The sequence below is a fragment of the Leuresthes tenuis genome, unplaced genomic scaffold (genome assembly GCF_036924035.1).
Source record: "Leuresthes tenuis unplaced genomic scaffold, fLeuTen1.0.hap1 SCAF_24, whole genome shotgun sequence".
Lineage (NCBI taxonomy): Eukaryota > Metazoa > Chordata > Actinopteri > Atheriniformes > Atherinopsidae > Leuresthes > Leuresthes tenuis.
Window position 1 is genome coordinate 106153 of NW_027325378.1, and position 23155 is coordinate 129307.

The 23155-nt window shown below is 45.5% G+C and overlaps 2 protein-coding genes across 2 annotated transcripts in view; one reads left to right on the plus strand and one right to left on the minus strand.

Annotated features, from left to right (window-relative positions):
• LOC140284905 (melanoma receptor tyrosine-protein kinase-like) overlaps positions 1 to 5809 on the plus strand; it is a 49057-nt gene extending 43248 nt beyond the window's left edge. The window contains exon 27 of the mRNA XM_072378922.1: positions 729 to 5809. Coding sequence (XP_072235023.1) covers positions 729 to 1057 — 329 coding nt within the window. The 3' untranslated portion in view covers positions 1058 to 5809. The remainder of the gene's footprint in view (positions 1 to 728) is intronic.
• Positions 3148 to 22946, minus strand: LOC140284989 (NACHT, LRR and PYD domains-containing protein 12-like). The gene is made up of 18 exons (XM_072379050.1): positions 22606 to 22946; positions 19323 to 19442; positions 18579 to 18798; positions 18345 to 18532; positions 18041 to 18258; positions 15256 to 17020; positions 14983 to 15156; positions 14208 to 14378; positions 13281 to 13448; positions 12572 to 12748; positions 10292 to 10465; positions 9393 to 9566; positions 7563 to 7736; positions 6253 to 6426; positions 5342 to 5518; positions 5026 to 5199; positions 4728 to 4901; positions 3148 to 3193 (listed from the first exon to the last, which is right to left on the minus strand). Exons 1-18 carry the CDS (start codon positions 22944 to 22946, stop codon positions 3175 to 3177), a joined length of 4782 nt encoding a protein of 1593 aa, XP_072235151.1. The 3' UTR covers positions 3148 to 3174.
• Between the last annotated feature and the right edge of the window lie 209 nt (positions 22947 to 23155).

Below are 23155 nucleotides of genomic sequence, written 5' to 3' on the forward strand. Positions count from 1 at the left end.
TCAGGAGGTCACTGATGTAAAAAGGAGAACATTTTTAACAGGCAGTAAATGTCCTTTAAAAAGTGTGCTGCTCCTGCTAATCACTGCTTTCAAATAGTAAAATGAGAAAATAAAAGAAATAAATCAAATTATTCTTTCTCATGGCTCTTATCTGCAATTCAGTCCATTCAACTGAAAAATAAATATAAATAAATAAAATACAAAAATCTATGGCACACAGACAAAACAATACTTCCTTCAAAGAAAAATCAGGTCTTATAGAAACAAATTTAAATTTAAGACCTCGTTTTGATTCTTCCACCTTCTGTAGCCTTTGTTCTGTGTGTTTCTGAGACGTTTTTAGATTATATTCTTTCATTACAGCCACACTTTCTCCACAGGTTTGCCTTTTAGCTCCGTGAACATAAACTCTGCCTCCCACCTGGCCTGAAAGCTGTTCTCACCTTCCCTTTAGCCATTTTTGGGGAGGGGTAGCTGAGAGTTCACCTCACCTCTGCTCTGATTGCTGATGAATAATGAAGCTGTTGCATTGTGGGAAATGTAGTGTTGGTGCGGCTGTGGCCTGCGGGCCGGTTCTAATAGTAATTATATATCATCCAGGGGGCCATGGGGGCCTTGACTTTGATATATGTGCTTTAAATAAATGCATCAATCAACATGTAAAATAACGAACCTTTCAAAGCGTGAGAATGATGAAATGCAATCCTTCCCTGGTTTCTGTCCTCCAGAGTACATGAATCAGAGTGTGAGTGAAACCAGCCCGAGCAGCCGGCTCTCAGAGGTTTTTAACCCCAACTACGACGACCTGAGCCTGGGCAGCGGCGCCGACTGGCTCCCCTCGCCGCTGGAGGACCTGAACCCGTGCGAACGCCAGTACCTGAACACCGCTCAAATCTCGCTGCCCCTGGCTGCTCCGGACGGCCTCAACAACCCCAACAACGAGGCTGCACTCCTGCCTCAGACCTCCACCACGGCTGGGAACAGCCTGTTCCTGCCGGCGGCGGAGAACCTGGAGTACCTGGGTCTGGGAGCTGCGCTGCACGCTCCTGCCCGCTAGGTGGCAGCACCATCCGGACAGGACAAACTCTCTTTGATCCAGGCTGCTGACAGGATGGAATTAAACTGTTTTCTGGGTCTGGATCACTTAAGCTAACACAGGGATGCATTCCTCAGCTTTTAACCGTCTGCAGGAACTCTTTTAAAGTTTCTAACTGCTGAAACAGACTTTACTGAACAATGAACCGATTACACTGTCTGGAGCGAGTGGAAGGATGCTGCAGGAAGATCCTGCCTTCAGTGGCACATGATGGACCGAGTTATTCCTGTTATCTGCGCTTTCTTCTTCTTTCCTCCTTCCCTTCTCAGCGTCTGCATTAATGAACCGAGTCACGCTCAGTGATGTCAGTCAGTGAATACGATGATTTGAACTAACTGAAAGACGCTGAAGAAGAAACAAAAGGTGACTTTTCAAATGAGCTGCAGGGCTGTGTTTCCGCAAATAAACTCAACTGGAGCTGAACATTTTGTAAGAAAAGTGTCAAGAAGTGAGAACTGATCTGAGCCCCATGTGAACACAGTTTATTCAGAGGATGGGTCAGTATTCTGCTGCACAGGATGGATCATCTGTGGCATTAAGAACCGGCAGAAACAGTCGAATAAATGTACAGTTAATGTGATATTTTCCTTTTCGTGTGACTTCTGTGAGACTTTAAAGCAAAGCAGTAAATATCAGAACATGTCGCCCTGAGGCCTGCAGCTTGAATAGATGTTTTTCTGAGCTTTAAAAGGTTCTGATTCTCTGTTTTACTTGAAAACAATGAGCCAAACCCTGATTTTCTGCTGTTTGTGGCTGCTGATCATCCTTCAGCTTCTCCACAACATGAAACCTTCTTCTCTTTATGTCAGGATAACAAACAGAGTCCATGTTGAAGCAGGAGGGTTCTCTGCTCTGAGGAGCTTCCTGTTCCTTTAAAAAGCTTTTATGCTGACGTTTGGCTTCATGATTTAAACTTAAACTTAAACCTGTTTCAGGACGACGGGATGATGATCGGTCCAACTCAACACGATGAGGAGCCTCTGATCAGTCAGTCCAACACCGGCCCAAATCTGAGCAGTTAGGCGTCCAGACTGAGTCCAAACACAGAACTCTTCATCCTGGTGTTCACAGTGAGAATCAGCTGTGAAAATTTACAGATTTCTGTGATACAGACGCTCTTTGGTCACTGAAGTTTACAGATTTCCATCAAATTTAGTTTAAAGTTTCATCCAAAGATCACCCAAAGAAACTGAAGGATGCGACTTTTCCACCCAAACGGGTTTTTGTCTCGTCTCACTGAAATGAGGATGATGAGTCCTGTGATGAAGACTCGCTGTGATGTGATGAAAAGAGCAGACTTTAGTGAGCTTTACAACAGGAAACCTTCTGTTCTACTCTCAGAAGATCCACTAAAACACTTTGTTTTCATGAGAAATGAGTCGCTGAAGTTCTGATGCGGAGATAAAGCGCCTCAGATGTAAACCATCAACCAGGAGGACTCCCAGCTTCCACAGAAACACTCTGAATGTGTGCAGATGTTGTGCTGTGAAGCTGAAATCAGCTGTGAAGCCACAGTTTGAGATCCTGCCAACAAGGAAGCACTTGGTGCTAAATCCTGAACGTTGTAGTTTCCGTGTTTCTGTCCGACTCTGGATGAAGAGAAACATCTGTGTGATGGCACCAGGAGTTTATTTAAGGGTCATTCAGAGCAGGAACTCCTCTGCTGGCAGCTGAGATTTGTGCTGTCAACATGCTGCTGAGAACAGGCGGCCATTTTCTGCCCTCTCTGCTCCTCTTTAAAGCAAAACCTGCATTCAGTCAGAAGCAGCAGAGCAGAAGTCCACAGCTGAGCATGATGGTGACAGAACGAAGGCTGGGAAACATCCAAAGTGAAAGAGAGAAATGTTCCTTCCACGTTTCCATCAGGTTCGTCGTCTCTGACTGAATCACACTGACAGCTTCTCATTTACACTGATGGATTTTTAATGACAATCAGAAGTGAATAAAGTGAGATGTAATCGGGTCAAGTTGGAAGCACAGAGAATAAAACAGGTGTCTCTCTGCACACAAGCTGCTGCTGCTTCGTCTTCTGTGGATCCTCAGGACTCTGATCATCCTCTCAGCTCACATCGTCCCGTTCACCACGGAGAATCCCATCTGTAGAGAAGAAAGAAGAGGTAAACGAGTGTTTCCTCAGCTGTCAGTCAGTGATGCAGCATAAAGAGCAGCAGGGACTGCAGTCCTGTTCAGCAGCTGTGGAACATAGCTTCCTGTTAGCATAAAGAGCAGCAGGGACTGCAGTCCTGTTCAGCAGCTGTGGAACGTAGCTTCCTGTTAGCTTAAAGAGCAGCAGGGACTGAAGTCCTGTTCGGCAGCTGTGGAACATAGCTTCCTGTTAGCTTAAAGAGCAGCAGGGACTGCAGTCCTGTTCAGCAGCTGTGGAACGTAGCTTCCTGTTAGCTTAAAGAGCAGCAGGGACAGCAGTCCTGTTCAGCAGCTGTGGAACGTAGCTTCCTGTTAGCTTAAAGAGCAGCAGGGACCGCAGTCCCGTTCAGCAGCTGTGGAACGTAGCTTCCTGTTAGCTTAAAGAGCAGCAGGGACTGCAGTCCTGTTCAGCAGCTGTGGAACATAGCTTCCTGTTAGCTTAAAGAGCAGCAGGGACCGCAGTCCTGTTCGGCAGCTGTGGAACGTAGCTTCCTGTCAGCTTAAAGAGCAGCAGGGACTGCAGTCCCGTTCAGCAGCTGTGGAACGTAGCTTCCTGTCAGCTTAAAGAGCAGCAGGGACCGCAGTCCCGTTCAGCAGCTGTGGAACGTAGCTTCCTGTCAGCTTAAAGAGCAGCAGGGACAGCAGTCCTGTTCAGCAGCTGTGGAACGTAGCTTCCTGTTAGCTTAAAGAGCAGCAGGGACAGCAGTCCTGTTCAGCAGCTGTGGAACGTAGCTTCCTGTTAGCTTAAAGAGCAGCAGGGACCGCAGTCCCGTTCAGCAGCTGTGGAACGTAGCTTCCTGTTAGCTTAAAGAGCAGCAGGGACTGCAGTCCTGTTCAGCAGCTGTGGAACATAGCTTCCTGTTAGCTTAAAGAGCAGCAGGGACCGCAGTCCTGTTCGGCAGCTGTGGAACGTAGCTTCCTGTCAGCTTAAAGAGCAGCAGGGACTGCAGTCCCGTTCAGCAGCTGTGGAACGTAGCTTCCTGTTAGCTTAAAGAGCAGCAGGGACTGCAGTCCTGTTCAGCAGCTGTGGAACGTAGCTTCCTGTCAGCATAAAGAGCAGCAGGGACTGCAGTCCTGTTCAGCAGCTGTGGAACGTAGCTTCCTGTTAGCTTAAAGAGCAGCAGGGACAGCAGTCCTGTTCAGCAGCTGTGGAACGTAGTTCCTGTCAGCTCTCATGTTAGCATGCTGGAGGGAACACGGAGCTGGAAGCTCACATGTCTGCAGAGACTTTTAGCATCAAGCGTGTTTCCTCTGCAGATTTCACTCAGTGGAAACAAACTGCTGAGAGTCATGAACGCTTCATTACTGCACAAACAGTGGATTTACTGCAAAGAAATATCAGCTGACAGAGAAACATGGAGGCTGCCACTGAGGATATCTGGATGGAACTAATGACAGAAGGACTTCAGCAGAGGTTCTGCTCTGTATAAACACCACATGGTTCCTAAATGTAAAGAAGCTTCTCTTCTCTTCTCCCTCTACTGACCTCAGAGTCTCCAGTTTGTTGTGTGGATTCTCCACAAGATCAGACAGCGCCTTCACAGCTGATACATTCACGTTGTTCTCACTCAGGTCCAGTTCTGTCAGCTGGGAGGTGTTGGACTTCAGAGCTGAGGCCAGAGAAGCAAAGCTGATCTCTGACAAACTGCAGCGCTCCAATCTGAAGAAAGAATAAAACATTATTTAATAAATGATTTCAATAACTAAACCACTGAAGAAGAAACAGACTTTACCACGAAGACCAGCACAACTTTCATCATATTAATCTGAACAAACAGTCTGACCCCAGAGTCTTCAGTCCACAGTGTGGACTCTGCAGAAAGCTGCACAGCTCCTTCGCTGCAGAGTCACTGATGTTGTTCTCACTCAGGTCCAGTTCTGTCAGCTGGGAGGGGTTGGACTTCAGAGCTGAGGCCACAGAAGCACAGCTGATCTCTGACAAACTGCAGTTCCTCAATCTGAATAAAGAGTAAAACATTATTTAATAAATCAGCATTTAATCAATGAAACCACTGAAGAAGAAACAGACTTTACCATGAAGACCAGCACAACTTTCACATCATATTAATCTGAACAAACAGCTAAAACATGGAGTCTGACCTCAGAGTCTTCAGTCCACAGTGTGGACTCTGCAGAAAGCTGCACAGCTCCTTCGCTGCAGAGTCACCGATGTTTCTGTTCCTGCTCAGCTCCAGGTCTGTCAGATGGGAGGGGTTGGACTTCAGAGCTGAGCCCAGAGAAGCACAGCTGATCTCTGACAAACTGCAGCCCCACACTCTGAATAAAGAGTAAAACATGTGAGCTGAAGCCAACAGGATGCAGGTTGAAACAGTCCAACAGAACAAGTGAAAAAGAGCTCTCATTAACATTAATGACAACATGCTGCTGCTCAATAAAGACGGAGTGACTTCAGCTCTTAAACCAGTGGCTCCATCCACACAAACTCAGGTTGTGCAGCCAGATTATTCAAGTTTCAAAGAAAACAAACATGTCAGGAGGAGTTTTGGAGCAAATGGGACCAAACTGATAGAAATGGAGATCAAACTGACTGTTTTATTGAATGTTAAAAGGCAGAAAAACATGGTGTAGTGATGTTTAATATAATCATGTCATCAAAGTTCTTTAAAGAGTCGGCAGAAGCAGAACGTGTTACTGTGACTTGTTGTGTTTGAATATTTCAGTCAGTCCAAACATTACAGAGCCTTATAAAAGTGCTGGAACCATCTGGAGGTGGACTGATTGATCAGTTTGGCTGATTAATGGGCTTTTGCTGCTCCAAACTGTTATTGTTTCAGCCAGAAATATCCAATAATTACTGCTCCAGAGAGTTCTAGAAGCATCAGCCAGTAATTCCAGATTAGTTTCTGTCTGACAGATTCACTGTTTTCTGATTATTTAATGAATCATTTCATCAACTAAACCACTGAAGAAGAAACAGACTTTACCATGAAGACCAGCACAACTTTCACATCATATTAATCTGAACAAACAGCTAAAACATGGAGTCTGACCTCAGAGTCTTCAGTCCACAGTGTGGATTCTGCAGAAAGCTGCACAGCTCCTTCGCTGCAGAGTCACCGATGTTGTTCTCACTCAGGTCCAGTTCTGTCAGATGGGAGGGGTTGGACTTCAGAGCCGAGGCCAGAGAAGCACAGCTGAGCTCTGACAAACTGCAGTTCCTCAATCTGAATAAAGAGTAAAACATGTGAGCTGAAGCCAACAGGATGCAGGTTAAAACAGTCCAACAGAACAAGTGAAAAAGAGCTCTCATTAAAGGGGAACTCCGGTATTTTAAACCTTAGTTCTGGCATGAAATCCGTTCATCTTCTCACTGAGAACAGTTTGGTGAAAGTCGGCGTCCTTCAGAAGATATTTAGATAACTGGAGATCCATATAACGGAGTGAACGGGGCTTAGAGGATGCAGCCTCTAAATAAGGCATTATCTGTCTTTATTTCACCAATACTTTAAGAAGAATGAATGAATGAACGTGTGCTATAGCTCTGTTAGCTCATAGCTGCTGTTAGCTCATAGCTGCTGTTATGTGGCTACTTGCAGCTATAGGAGAGCTAACGGAGGGATTTCTACACAGGCACTCTACTGGGACCACTTCATCCACACGCACCCCTGCAGCACAGTTTATTCACTCCGTGCTCTGTGACAGTCGGCTAACTTCACACAGAGTTTGCTGCTGATAGTTTTGTGCAACATGGCAGGATATTTATCAGATTTTGACAACGTGGACGACAACTTTGAGTACGAAGGACGTTCTTACTGGAGTGAATAAACTGTGCTGCAGTAGTGGGTGCTGATGAAGTGGTCCCAGTAGCCGAGTGTGTAGAAAGCCCTCTATAAGCCCCCCGATAGCCGCCAATAACAACAACACAGCAGCTATGAGCTAACAGAGCTATGAGCTAACAGCAGCTATGAGCTAACAGAGCTATAGCACACGTTCATTCATTCATTCTTCTTAAAGTATTGGTGAAATAAAGACAGATAATGCCTTATTTAGAGGCTGCATCCTCTAAGCCCCGTTCACTCCGTTATATGGATCTCCAGTTATCTAAATATCTTCCGAAGGACGCCGACTTTCACCAAACTGTTATTGTTTCAGCCAGAAATATTCACAAACTCTGGAGCTCCAGAAGCATCAGCCAGAGATTCTAGATTAGTTTCTGTCTGACAGATTCAGTGTTTTCTGATTATTTAATGAATGATTTCATCAACTAAACCACTGAAGAAGAAACAGACTTTACCATGAAGACCAGCACAACTTTCACATCATATTAATCTGAACAAACAGCTAAAACATGGAGTCTGACCTCAGAGTCTTCAGTCCACAGTGTGGACTCTGCAGAAAGCTGCACAGCTCCTTCGCTGCAGAGTCACCGATGTTGTTGTCACTCAGGTCCAGTTCTGTCAGATGGGAGGGGTTGGACTTCAGAGCCGAGCCCAGAGAAGCACAGCTGATCTCTGACAAACTGCAGCCCCACACTCTGAATAAAGAGTAAAACATGTGAGCTGAAGCCAACAGGATGCAGGTTAAAACAGTCCAACAGGACTTTGACTCTTCATGGAGTTTAACTGCGACAAAATATTAGTTTTTTCCATCAGTTGAAGCTGAAAGTCGAGTCTTATTCTTTAAAGAGAAATTTAATTCAAAGCCAAAACAGATGATTCTGCTTTGATCAAATTTGATGCATTTTTAATTTCAAATCTTGCTTCATGTGTTTTTCATGTTTGAATTTGTTTTCCTTCAGTTTCAGATGTGAAATTTTCACATTTTTCTGATCTTCAAAATCGAAAAAAAAGTTTTGAACTTGACAGAAAGTTTCTGGATGTGAAAACATCTGAAATACGAACACATATACTAAAGTTTGACGTTACGTGCAGCACTTCTCCTCAGGTGTCACTGGTCTGAGAGCCGATTCAGGAGAGGCTCAGCTCTTGATTGCTCTGATTACCTGGATGACTTTGCACCTTGGAGTCCTCCTTTAAAAGAAGCTCTCAGAGATCACTCAGAGGCTGCCCTCCTCACTCTCTTTGCTCTGCCTTTAACTGTGAATCTGTTACTTCAGGTATGTGGCGGGAGGAATGTGGACGAGGTAAGCTGGGGTTCCCTTTACATTCTTGCCCACAGGTTATCTTATGTCTAACTCATTAGTTGTATGGTTGGTGCCACCCTCTGTATTTGTTTTGATAAACTCTTTTTAGATAAGGTAGTTAAGTTTTGGTTGTTTGATTTGACCTTGTAGATTTAGTAGAGTTAAGCTTGATTTTTGTTTATTTCATTTGTTTAGCCCACCCATCTGTCCCTTCCTCCCCCACAGGTAAAAGCAGCTGATATAATTTTTCCAGCTCAGTCAAATAAACACATTTCAACCATTTTATATCATGACGTCTTCATTCCTTGGTTGTTGGTATGTTACACTGCCTCTGGGGTTGTAATATGGGAATAAAAACCATGGAAAAATGAATGAAATTGACTCTGAAATAAAATGCTGCTGCACTTTTTTTCATGTTGAAAAACATTTTTAGCTCCTCAAACTGAAGCTTCATGTTTCTGACCTGCTGTTTTTCAGCCTACATTCACACAGGTTATTCACAGCAAATCAATGTTCTCCTCATGAATGAAACAGGTGGAAACAGCTGCCATAAAGCCAGCAGGTGAACAGAACAGCATGTGGCTACAGTGATGAAGCAGTCCCTGCCTCCCTCCTTCATGGCTGCTCAGTAATTATTAGTGAAATTATTTAAGCTTTTTGGTTGGATTTCATCATCATTAATGAATCTGACTCAAGATAACTGCTGCTGTGATGAAAGCTGTTTTCTAATCAAGTCAAAGATTCTTCATTTCCAACAGTGTTGGAGGGGAGTTTGTTAGCATCAGGTGATTAATGGGCTTTTGGAGTTTTGCTGCTCCAAACTGTTGTTATTGTTTCAGCCAGAAATATTCACTAACTCTGGAGCTCCAGAAGCATCAGCCAGTGATTCTAGATTAGTTTCTGTCTGACAGATTCACTGTTTTCTGATTATTTAATGAATCATTTCATCAACAAAACCACTGAAGAACAAACAGACTTTACCATGAAGACCAGCACAACTTTCACATCATATTAATCTGAACAAACAACTGAAACATGGTGTCTGACCCCAGAGTCTTCAGTCCACAGTGTGGACTCTGCAGAAAGCTGCACAGCTCCTTCGCTGCAGAGTCACTGATGTCGTTTAAACTCAGGTCCAGTTCTGTCAGATGAGAGGGGTTGGACTTCAGAGCTGAGACCAGAGAAGCACAGCTGATCTCTGACAAACTGCAGTCCCACAATCTGAATAAAGAGTAAAACATGTGAGCTGAAGCCAACAGGATGCAGGTTGAAACAGTCCAACAGAACAAGTGAAAAAGAGCTCTCATTAACATTAATGACAACATGCTGCTGCTTCAATAAAGACGGAGTGACTTCAGCTCTTAAACCAGTGGCTCCATCCACACAAACTCAGGTTGTGCAGCCAGATTATTCAAGTTTCAAAGAAAACAAACATGTCAGGAGGAGTTTTGGAGCAAATGGGACCAAACTGAAAGATATTGATGATATTGTCACTTTTTGCAGTATTGATTAGACTTCTGTGCAACTGTGCATACTTTACATGAGCCTGCGATCCCACAATGAACTATGAAATACCGCTGCTGCCTTAAGCTTACATTAGGTCAGTGTTATTGTACATATTTTATGTGCATTATGCATATTTCTATCTTTAATTTGTATGAGCTGATGACCTAAAGTGCCTTTACAAATACTCCTTCACTCTATATTCTACCTTTCAGGTTTTAGGACTGCAGGATGCTGAGACTTTGCTCCATCTTCTCATCCAACACATTTCATTATGATGCTGATCCTCTGCTGCATGTTAAGATGCTTATGACAAAAACACTGAAAAACTGATGGGCCTCAGTGTGGATCAGTATAACATCAGTCTAATACGTAAAGTTTAGTGTCAACACAGTTTTCACATCACATTAACCTTGGAACACAACTAAACGGTGGTGTCTGACCTCAGAGTCTTCAGTCTGCAAAGTGGACTTCCCAGAAAGCCACACAACTGTTTCACATCTGAAGCCTTTATGCTGTTCCTGTTCAGGTCCAGTTCTGTCAGGTTGGAGGGGTTGGATTTCAAAGCTGAGGCCAGAGGAGCACAGCTGATCTCTGACGAACTGTAGCGCTCAAATCTGAATGAAAAACAAAAATATGCAGATAAAATGTCATCAAATGTGCTTTTATATCTGCGCAGGCCTTAAACATTTGCCCCTGGTAGGGTCATCCAAGGCAAACAGATCCTCGATGAGGGACCAGACAAAGAACAGCTTAAAGGACCCCTTATGATGAAAAATAAATTTGGACGGCGTCATCCCTTGCCCGGATGCAGGTCACCGGGGCCTCCCCCTGGAGCCAGGCCCAGCGGTGGGGCCCGGCAGCAAGCGCCTGGTGGCCGGGCCTGTGCCCATGGGGCTCGGTCGGGCCCGAACACACGACGTGGGTCCCCCTTCTGACGGGCTCACCACCCATGGGAGGGGCCAAGGGGGTCGGGTGCCATGTGAGCTGGGTAGCAGCCGAAGGCGGAGGCCTTGGCGGTCTGATCCTCGGCTACTGAAGCTGGCTCTCAGGACGTGGAATGTCACCTCTCTGTTGGGGAAGGAGCCAGAGCTGGTGCGCGAGGCTGAGCGGTTCCGGCTAGATATAGTCAGACTCACCTCGACGCACGGCTTGGGCTCTGGAACCAGTCCTCTTGAGAGGGGTTGGACTCTCTTCCACTCTGTAGTGAGAGGCGCAGAGCAGGTGTGGGCATACTTATTGCCCCCCGGCTGTGTGCCAGTACATTGGGGTTTACCCCAGTGGACGAGAGGGTAGCCTCCCTCCGCCTTCGGGTGGGGGGACGGGTCCTGACTGTTGTTTGTACCTATGCACCAAACAACAGTTCAGAGTACCCACCCTTTTTGGAGTCCCTGGGGGAGGCACTGGAGAATGCTCCTACCGGAGACTCCCTCGTTCTGCTGGGGGACTTCAATGCTCACGTGGGCAATGACAGTGACACCTGGAAGGGTGTGATTGGGAGGAACGGCCCCCCCGAGCTGAATCAGAGTGGTGTCATGTTGTCGGACTTCTGTGCCAGACTGTCCATAATGAACACCATGTTCAGGCATAAGGGTGTCCATATGTACGCTTGGCACCAAGACACCCTTGGCCTCAGTTCGATGATCGACTTTGTGGTTGTATCGTCGGACTTGTGGCCGTATGTCCTGGACACTGATCACCATCTAGTGGTGAGTTGGCTCCGCTGGTGGGGGAGGATGCCGATCAGACCTGGCAGGCCCAAATGTATTGTGAGGGTCTGATGGGAACGTCTGGCAGAATCCCCCGTCAGAAGGAGCTTTAACTCTCACCTCCGGCAGAGCTTCAACCATATCCCGGGGGAGGTGGGGGACATTGAGTCCGAATGGGCCATGTTCAGTGCCTCAATTGCCGAGGCAGCTGATCGGAGATGTGGCCGTAAGGTGGTCGGCAACCCCCGAACCCGCTGGTGGACACCAGCGGTGAGGGAAGCCGTCAAGCTGAAGAAGGAGTCCTATTGGGCCCTTTTTGGCCAGTAGGACTCTAGAAGCAGCTGATAGGTACTGGCAGGCCAAGCAGGTCACAGCCTCTGTGGCTCATAGTCAACACTGTTTATGGTGGGGACGGAGCCTTGCTGACCTCAACTAGGGACGTTGTGAGTCGGTGGGGGGAATACTTCGAGGACCTCCTCAATCCTACCGACACACGCTCAGAGGAGGCAGAGTCGAAGAGCTCGGAGACGGGGCCTCTCATTTCTGGGGCTGAGGTTGCCAAGGTGGTCAAAAAGCTTCTCTGCGGCAGGGCCCCAGGGGTGGATGAGGTCCGTCCTGGGTTTCTCAAGGCTCTGGATGTTGTAGGGCTGTCTTGGCTGACACGCTCACATGCTCTGCAGCATCGGGGAGAGTGCCTCTGTACTGGTAGATTGGGGTGGCCTCCCTGGTGAGGTGTTCCGGGCACGTCCCACTGGGAGGAGACCCTGGGGAAGACCCAGGACACACTGGAGAGACTATGGCCTGGGAACACCTCGGGGTCCCCCCGGAAGAGCTGGAGGAAGTGGCCGGCGACAGGGACGCCTGGGTTTCTCTGTTAAAGCTGCTGCCCCCAAGACCCGACCCTCGGACAAGCGGTAGATGATGGATGGATGGATAAAATCATAAATGAACTAAGGAGAACTAACTGTGCATGAAAACATGAAGACCTCCAACAGCTGCATTCAGTGAACTGACCTCAGAGTCTGCAGTTTATAGTCTGGACTCTCCACAAGCTCAGACAGTTGCTTCACTGCTGATTCCTGCAGGTTGCAGTTGTACCTCAGGTCCAGTTCTGTCAGATGGGAGGGGTTAGATTTCAGAGCTGAGACCAGAGAAGCACAGCTGATGTCTGACAACCCACAGCACTGCAATCTGAATAAAGAATAAAACATGTGAGCAGAAGCCAACAGGATGCAGGTTAAAACAGTCAAACAGAAGGAGTGAAAAACAGCTCAAACGTTACAGTTTATGAGGGCAGTATTAAATCTAATCACCTAATTTACATTTGATGAGTGAGAATATGAGTAGTTCTGTGTGGCAGCGTCTTGGATTACACAACTTCTAGTGTTTCTGAACACATTTCACACATTTCAAGTGTTTTTTGTCCTTTTTGGATCCTTTTCTTCATTCCTGAGCACAAATATGAACACAGCTATTCCAAATAATGGCCTTTTCTCATGTTTTTTGTCTTTTGATCCCCATAAAACAGAAAACAGTAAAACGAATGTCATTGGTGAAGATTTACACAAAAGCTTCTTTACTTGTTGAATATTTTCGTTCCTTTTCTTAAAATTTCCCCTGTGATCATCTACATGGATCTTTAATCGTCTTATATCGACCATTTAATGTCAGCACAGCTCACATCATATTACTGTGAACACACAGCTAAAACATGGAGTCTGACCTCAGAGTCTTCAGTCCACAGTGTGGACTCTGCAGAAAGCTGCACAGCTCCTTCAGTCCCGAGTCTCCGATGTTGTTCCAGCTCAGGTCCAGTTCTGTCAGCTGGGAGGACTTCAGAGCTGAGGCCAGAGAAGCACAGCTGATCTCTGACAACCCGCAGCCTTCCAGTCTGAATGAAGAATATATCGTGTTTTTGCAGTTGAATTTTTTGTGGTTGAATATTTTAATATTGAAAAACATTCAGATACATCATTTCAATGCATAAATATTCAGTGCTAGAAATTCAATCACTTTTTTCTTTCAAAATCCACAGATTTACTTCCATAGTAAATTAGACGCAGCTCTGGACCACTCATCCACTTCACATCCTACTGTCATTCCACAGTCATTTTACGAAGCTTGCATCACTTAATGCAAAGAAAGGACAGGATCCAATGGGATGTGCCTCATGGAGACCTTTTTCTGCATTTAATGCCAAAATATTATTCAAGATTCCTGCTAGAAATGGCTAGAAATGGCTAGAAATGGCTCTCCCAACAATTATTTAAAGATCAAACAGGCTTCATTAAAGGTGGACATTCGTATTTCATCGTCAGACATAGTTTATTCCAGAGCCTCTCACTGCAGCTGCTCCTCTGTCCTGCCAGGATGCCGTGGAGAGGATGTTCCTATATATAATTTCCTCCTCATCTGTTGCTCCACCACAGCACTGAGAGGGTCCAGCCTTCTGCCTGCAGAACCGGCCTTTTCACCAGTTTATCCAGGCGTCTACAGGTTTTGTCTGCAGTGCAACTCCCCCAGCAGACAGCAGGGAACAGTGCACTCTCAATGACATGCACATCATGTCACTGCAGACCTGAGCTGTGTCAGGAAGAAGAGACGACTCGGATACACAGAAAAACTACAACAGATCCAGTTAAAAACTCACCTCAGAGTCTGTAGCTGACAGCTTGGACTCTGCAGTCCTTTGGACAGCCGCTTCACTCCTGAATCCTTAAGACCAAAGTTCTTACTCAGGTCCAGTTCTTTCAGATGGTTGGACTTCAGAGCTGAGACCAAAAAATCACAGCTGATCTCTGACAAACTGCATCTCATCAACCTGAAAGAATGAAACAGGAAAAGTAAGAAAGTTTAAACATAAAAATCAGCTCAGACGTGTTTCTCTTCCTCAACATCATCATTATTTCAGCCTTCTAAAGACAGCAGGGGGTCCACAGAAACTGATTTTTCCTTATTACTCCTGAATAATGATCCTTTTTGGATGAATACCAATCATAAAGCTGCTTTTACACCTTTTTGACTCCTAATTCTGACCAATAGCTTCAGGAGGAACCTTGGGTGACATCACCAGACTCAGTGAATATGGTGATTTGTTAAGCACATTAACACAGTTTTTAATGTCAGCTTATGAAAGATTAAACAAAACCAACCCACTGACCCTCAGTTCATCACATACTGATGTGAGGAGGTAGCTACATTCCCTAAACATAACCCTAAAAAGTGTCCCTCATGGTCCAGATCACCAGTCCTCTGCAGTGCTTTGCAGCTGATGATTTTATGGAAAAGCAGTAAATCCATCATCAAAACCACAAAACTCTCCATCTATAGTTGTTTTTTAATGAAATGCAAGAGAAGATTGAATATTTCCATAATTTGAACATAACAGTAAATCATTTAAACTAAAAGAGCTGCAGTGATCTGACCTCAGAGCCTCCAGTCTGCAGTTTGGACTTTGCAGTCCAGCAGACAGATGTTTCACAGCTGGACCGGTCAGCTCGTTGTTACTCAGGTCCAGTTCTTTCAGGTGGGAGGGGTTGGACTTCAGAGCAGAGGCCACAACTTGCCAGTGAGTCTGTGAGAGTCTACATTTAGGGAGTCTGTGATGAGAGAAAACAGAATAAAATCTGCACAGTAACAACGAACTGAACTCATATTCCCTAAACTGACACATGAAGCCAGTGAAGACACCAACTCACCGAGCCTTTCTGCAGTTCCTCACAGCTGGAATCAGTCTCCGTCGCCCTTCCAGTGTTGTTTTGTACTCCTTCAGGTCCAGTTCATCCAGAACCTCTGACATCTGCAGCATGTAGGCCAGAGCTGAGCAGTGGATCTCAGAGAGTTTCTTCTCTGATCTGTTCTCTGACTTCAGGAACTCTTGGATCTCCTGATGAACTGAGAGGTCTTTCATCTCCATCAGACAGTGGAAGATGTTGATGCTTCTGTCAGGAGAGATGTTAGACATGTTCATCTCCTTCAGGTTGTTGATGACTCTCTGGATGGTTTCTGGACTGTTCTGTTTCTGACCCAGCAGGCCTGCTAAGAGTCTCTGGTTGGACTCCACAGAAAGGCCATGAAGGAAGCGAACAAACAGGTCCAGGTGGCCACTTTCACTGTCCAGGGATTTCTCCATGACTCTCTTCAGGAAGTCATCCAGAGATGAGTATTCTTCTCCCAGGAAGCTCTGCAGCACCTCAGTGTTCCTGCTGGTGTGGCAGTGGATCATGTAGACTGCAGCCAGGAACTCCTGAACACTCAGATGGACGAAGCAGTAAACTGGTTTCTGGAAGATCTCACACTCTCTTTTGAAGATCTCTGTACAAACTCCTGAATGCACCGATGCGTCTGTGGCATCCAGACCACACTGCTCCAGGTCTTCCTGGTAGAACATGATGTTTCCTTTCTCCAGCTGTTCAAACGCCAGCCTCCCCAGCTTCAGGAGAACTTCCCTGTCAGCCTGAGTCAGCTCCTGTGGACCCGTCTCATGTCCCTCATGGTACTTGTTCTTCTTCCTCTCTGTCTGGACCAGCAGGAAGTGTGAGTACATGTCAGTGGTGGTCGTGGGCAGCTCTCCGCTCTGCTCTGAGGTCAACATGTGCTCCAGAACTGTAGCAGTGATCCAGCAGAAGACTGGGATTCCACACATGATGTGGAGGCTCCTGGATGTCTTGATGTGGGATCTGATTCTGCTGGACAGCTCTTCATCGCTGAACCTCCTCCTGAAGTACTCCTCCTTCTGGGAATCGGTGAAGCCTCGTACTTCTGTTACCCTGCCAACACACGGAGGAGGGATCCGATTGGCCGCTGCAGGTCGGGAAGTTATCCAGACGAGAGCCGAGGGAAGCAGATTCCCCCTGATGAGGTTTGCCAGCAGCAGGCTGACTGATGACTTCTGTGTGACATCAGACACAACCTGACAGCTGAAATCCAGCCACAGTCTGCTTTCATCCAGGCCGTCAAGGATGAACAGCAGTGTGCAGCCGGCCAGCTGCTCTGCTGGGAGCTTCTGTAAAGCTGGATGGAAAACATGGAGCAGCGTGAGAAGACTGTGCTGCTCATCTCTGATCAGGTTCAGCTCCCTGAAGGAAAGCAGAACCACCACACCGACAGCTTGGTTCTCCAAGCCCTCTGCCCAGTCCAGAGAGAACTTCAGCACTGAGAAGGTTTTTCCAGCTCCAGCGACGCCGTTGGTCAGAACCAGTCTGATGGCTCCGTGTTGCTCAGCTGAGGCTTTAAAGATGTCGTGGCACCTGATTGGAGCGTCATGGAGGGTCCTGGAAACTGTCTCAAGCTGCCTCACCTCATGTTGGGTATCAGCCTCTTCACTCTGTCCCTCTGTGATGTAGAGCTCAGTGTAGATCCTGCTGAGGAGGGTTCCACTTCCTGTTCCATCAGTTCCTTCAGTCTCACATCTCCTCCTCAGACTGATCTTATGTTCATCTAAAGCCTCCTGCAGACCAACACCTGCTGACCGAAGAACAAATGAGACACAACAGAAACACAGGAGATTAAATTCATCAGGATTTGTTCTTCTTTATCTTTCTGAGCCCAGCTGAACATGTTTTCGGCTTCACACAGAAAACTTTTCTTTTCCTTTAACCTGGCAGTAAAATGATCAGTAAACAGGAAAATAAGGCTGATGTTTTAAAGGAAAAACAGAGAAACTAAAGTTTAAACCACTGAGATTCAGTTAGAAGCTCCAAAAGTCCTGAGAGCAGAACACAGAGAGACTTTAGATAAAGACGGAGTCACTTTTGTTGCTGGTGGAGCTCCTCCAACTGAGTGTTTCCATCAGTTAGTCAGCATCAGTATAACCAGAGGGAGCCGACTCACATGCTGCTGCCCTCTTGTGGTTGGTTGCGGTATTAACGAGTGTCTGATCGTTCTGCTGGGAGGTGATTTGTGTGATTTAGGACACCTGTGGCTCCTTCCATCTTATTTTGGCTGCTTTAGTCCTGATTTCAGTCTGATTACTCTGCTCTTCTCCACAGGTGCTGCTATCTTGGTTATTGTGTTGCTTTAGCTTCATTTTCTGATCTATTTGCTCATTACAGCATTTACATTAATGTCTTCCACTCAGAAATATGATCCAGCTCTGATTTAAATGATGTCCACAGCCCATAATACAAAGCTTTGCTTTGGCGTATTAATTCAGTCTGATGTGAGTGAATAAAATGATCCTTTAACTTGAACTGATGGTGTGTCTCTGTTGTTGTGTTCACGTGAGTCGGGTCCTAACAGATGTTGTGTTGTTCTGTTTGAGTCTGCATTAAAACAGCAGGTTAACCATTCAGAGCCAAAGCTTTGTTTAAAGTCCTTCTGAAAACTAACAACTGTCCACTGAAACTTTGATTCTCAGCGTCTGAAGAAACTAAAACGAAATAAAAACAGACACATTTGAGCAGTTAAACCTCTTTTTAAACCTTTGTCGTCATGGTGATTCATATTGTGTGAAATCTTATTGATGTGATGTGTCTAACTGACCTGCTGCAGTTCTGCTCTGACTGGCTGTCTGTGGTCCGGTTCTGGTTCTGGGTCTTTCTCCACACTGGGGACAGGAGGAGGAAGCAGGCTGGTCCCAGTATGAGGTGATCCACTGTATCCAGAACCAGTTTCTCCAGCTGGCAGAGACTGGATCCTTCAGGACGTCCCGACACAGAGCGCAGCAGGACAGCTGCTCACAGACACTCCTCTTCCTCCCTCTGTCAACACACGTCTTCATCACTAAAATCATCTAAAATAACTGTTTTTATGTGAAAATAAACTCATACTCAAACAGTCTGTTTACCCTGTAGAAGCTTGTTTAGAACTTAGTATCTTTGACCTCTTGAGGGTTCTGCGGGGACCTCTGGAGGGTTCTGCTCTGAGGTTCCTCTGCAGGAACTTTCCACAGAGAACAGGGATCTCTGGAGGGTTCTGCAGGGACCTCTGGAGGGTTCTACAGGGACCTCTGGAGGGTTCTGCTCTGAGGTTCCTCTGCAGGAACATTCCACAGAGAACAGGGATCTCTGGAGGGTTCTACAGGGACCTCTGGAGGGTTCTGCGGGGACCTCTGGAGGGTTCTGCCCTCTGAGGTTCCTCTGCAGGAACTTTCCACAGAGAGCAGGGACCTCTGCAGGTTCTGCAGGGACCTCTGGAGGGTTCTGCAGGGACCTCTGGAGGGTTCTGCTCTGAGGTTCCTCTGCAGGAACTTTCCACAGAGAGCAGGGACCTCTGCAGGTTCTGCAGGGACCTCTCTCTCTCTTTAAATAAAACAGGGTTGATTGTTATATTGTAACTAACTTAGTATATGGTATATAATTATTTATGGGGATAGTTTATATATATATATTTATATTTACAGGGATATGTATGTAGTATATATTCATTTTGTGATTATATATTTATATACATATTTGTATCTATGGTATATATGTATGTAGGTGTTTTATGTAGTTAGGATATCTGTGTAGTTTCAAACTGAAGAGCAGTTAAAAAGGGTGGGAAATTAAATTAAAGTAATACTTCTTCCCACTCCTTTTTAGAACAATGTGTGGTGTTTTGTTCTGTCTTAGCTCTTTATGTTATTTTATTTACATATATTTTTTCTTTAAATTTCTCTTTTTTTCTATCTTTTGTACGTACAAATAGTTACATACATTTTTTTATTTTATACTAAATATTGAATATTTTCAACCTGCTTCACACCCAGTTTGGGTTACCAGGATGCGTTGCCATGGTGATATCCCAGATAAGAAGCTGACCCCTTCATGAGCGGTTCTCTTACTTAGTGTCTGATGGTCCAGGTCCATCCCTGAGTTCTGGAGGTCTGGATGGGTTCCTGTTCACAGACAGACCGCTGGATGCTGCAGACTCTGCTCGGTCCATCTTCTGAACTTCAGTCAGTCTGAGAGAAGAAAAGAATGAAGACAAACACATCTGTTCAAGTCTCAGACAAACTAAAACAAGCTTTTAACCTCCTGCTTTTCTTTCTGTTCCATGTCAGAAAGAACTTTGAGAGAAATAAGACTTCTTCATTTCTTTCCTCCGAGCCGTCAAACTCAGTTTGTGATGTCACAGCTGGATCAGCTGATCAGCTGTCAGCCTGCAGCTTTGTGTGGTTTAACTGCACAGTAAGGCTGCAGATACACTAATCTCACCATACAATACACAGCATTCAGCCAACGATTCGATACGATTCGATACGATTCGATATGATTCGATATGATTCGATACGATTCGATACGATTCGATTCGATTTGTTACACATCATTTTCTGAAAGAAAGGTTAGAAAGGTTATCGCTCATGTGCATTTTTTCGGCCATTTACTAGAAATAATTTACAGTCTTGGTTTACTCTTTGCTATTTTCCTGAACATTTTGCATAGTCTAGTGCATTGAATATAGAATATTGAATATAGCACAGACATTCATAGGGGCATATTTGGGGAAAAAAGGCTGCATTTCATCATTGAAACATGAAAATTTCATAAAAATTCTATAATCCAAGATGGCCGCCACGCCATGACGTCACAATATGCAAATTAGGTGTGTCAATTTGCTTCCTACATAAACTTTGGGTCATCCTCAACATTTCTCTAATTTACAGAAAGTCTCCATCTCCTATCAGTTTTAAGATATAGCCTTTTGAAATTTATTTGTCAAAATCAAGGATTTTAGAAAAAAAAGGGTTAAAGGGACAGTGAGATTTGACATGAATCGTTGCTGATTGGACCGATGGTCCGACCTTTGAACCGGAACAACACCGCCAGACAAACGGAAACAAACAAACGCGGTCCTCCTTTAACGCCTGACACTGTGGGACGAGTTCATCAGCTGTGAAAACGCACCAGAGTGACGTCAGAAGCAGCTGACCTGTGGAACCCAGCTCACGTATCAGATGGTGGAGTTCTGCTGTCTGACCACCAGATGGCGCCAAGCGCCTGAAACCTGTGATAATGTTCTTTTATTCCTGGTGAAACGTAAATCTGTCCGATTCCAAAAAGAATTAGAGCCACGTGGGAATTATTCATCGAGATCCTGGAGCGTTTTGTCGCATAACTTACTGGAAACTGTATTTACGCACAAAAGTCTCTGCTGCAGAAACGCTCTGGCTGGCGCATGCGCACAGAAGCGGCCTCTCCAACAAGTCACGTGAATAAAACCCGTTCCAATGACGCGGGTTGTGCTTCTGGCACATGACTGATCGATGTAAATGATCAGAACCTTTTTAAACCGCGCTGCTGCTGCAGCCCTCGTGCGGCCCGGTGGCTCACAGCGGAGCGCGCGCTCCAGCGGGGTGCGCGCACACATCGGCGTGACCGCGGCGGGCAGTTTCAACTAAAACTACGAATGTTTAAAGTGTTGAATCTTATAGGTGAGGGAGGAAACACGAGAGATGATCAGATTTCAACCCGCCATTGAAATAAAAAGACGCTGAAATGTGTTTTTAAGGAGATAAATGTCCAGTTATCTGAAATAAAGGAGGGTTTTCTGTTCAGTGGAAGTAACAGCCTCACAGAGACTCCACAGTTCAATGAAAGCAGTTTGAGTTCAGCCTCTTTGACCCACTCAGACTGGAGGAAAAGAAGAAGAATGTTGTTAAAACTCACCTGATTCTGAGCTTTTATCCTGCTGCTGTCGACTCTAATGGAGCCTGAACTGAGTCCAGCTCACCTTTGTCCTGTTTCATTTACAGAGAAGTAGTTCATATTCATTTATGGTGCTCAAAGGTCAGCTCTCAGCAACACTCCCATTCATATCTCACCTTTTAATCTAAGAGCTGCAGCTTCATCATTCAGAGTGTCTCCACTTCATCTCTGACAGCCCAGACTCTACTCTGCTGTCTGATCACCACATTCATGTCTTTCCATGCAGATAAAGTGCAAATATGTCCTGAAAAAGTCCAAATTACTGTCATGTGAGCAGAATAATAAAGGTTAGCTGACCTTTCCCATGAGTTTCAGCCTCCACAGCTGCTGTCAAAGCGAGATGTTTGATTATATTTGTAGTTTAACTGAGACTAAAAGGAATAAATATCAGTTTATCTCAGAATAAAACAACCACAGCAACATGCTGAAGCTTCAGTAACTGTGAGAACAGAGTTAGCTTAAACAGGACGTTAGCAGAAACAAACTGACTGATGATGATGAAGATTTATTCATATAAAACCGTAAGATGATGCACCTGGTTCATTAAGTTCAGTCAGACTAAAGAAACCAAAGGAAGAGGCAAAGAGTAAAACCATCATCTCAAGTTTTAGCCTGAGAGTAAAAACATTATCTTAGGTTTAGCCTGAGAGTAAAACCATCATCTCATGTTTAGCCTGAGAGTAAAACCATCATCTCTGTTTAGCCTGAGAGTAAAACCATTATCTCTGTTTTAGCCTGAGAGTAAAACCATCATCTCTGTTTAGCCTGAGAGTAAAACCATTATCTCAGAAAGAAGAATTAGACCGTAATCACACATTGTGTGATCTATACCTGCAAAGTTAGAATAGTTTGTCCAAAAAACAATGATAATTAATAAAAAAAATGTCCAGAATCTGAACTCAAACAGCACATGAAGAAGGGAAGTGTTTGGAGATGCTTTCTGCTGCTGTCGAGGCGTTTCTGAGTGGAAACAGCAGGTGGCAGCATCGAGCTGTCAAGAAACCCCAGAGCAGATCTGATCTGTGCAAAGAGGGAAGAATCAGGTCATTTCTGCTTTAAAAGCACAAGTTGGGCCTGTTTATGAAAACAAAGCAACTGGAGGAAAACTTCTTTCAGCTTTAGAAATGCAAATAAAATGTATTATTCATAGAATTTAACTGAATTATCCTGATGTTCACACCAAGGACCTGATGGTGGATGAAATCCTCTTCATCAGGATCCAAACACCTGAGTCTGGACCCCAGTTCAGCTGAGACAGGTCCTGGGAAACAGACTAAAACACAAGTTTAGGAGCTGCTTGGATGACAAACTGAATAAATGAGCTGCCTTTGAGAATAAAATGGGACACTTTAGGGCAAATAAAACAAGAATAGACTCATAAAAAGACTAATATCCATCTATTAAAGCAGCTGAGAGCACCGGCCTTTCTGTTTGGCGTCCTCCAGCTGGGAGATATCTGCAGTGAGGCCTGGGCCTCCACCCAGCTGGGAGATATCTGCAGTGAGGCCCGGGCCTCCACCCAGCTGGGAGATATCTGCAGTGAGGCCCGGGCCTCCACCCACCCAGCTGGGCCCTGGAGATCCTAAAGGGAGCCGCTGAGGAAGCGTTCTTATCAGGACGAGATGGTACCAGAAGGATCCGTGAAGGAGACCCACACAGAAGGACTTCCTCACCGCGGCTACGCCTCGAAATGCTGTCTGAGGAAAACAGGAGGCGGCTCGGTCCGATCCACCGCCCACATTCAACAGATCTGACTTCATTTCTTTATGAGCTTCTCTCAGCTTCTGGTCTGCTTTGTGTCTTCAGCAGGGCCAGAAATCATTCGAGTGGGTTCACTGGAAAGTTTGAAGGTCTCAGGCGTTAGCAACATCTGGGCAGATGTTACAGAACTTTTACCTCAGCAGACGGGCAGCATGAAGCCACAAGGCTCCAAGTGCTCCTCAGAAACCGTTGATAAAACAGCTTCACT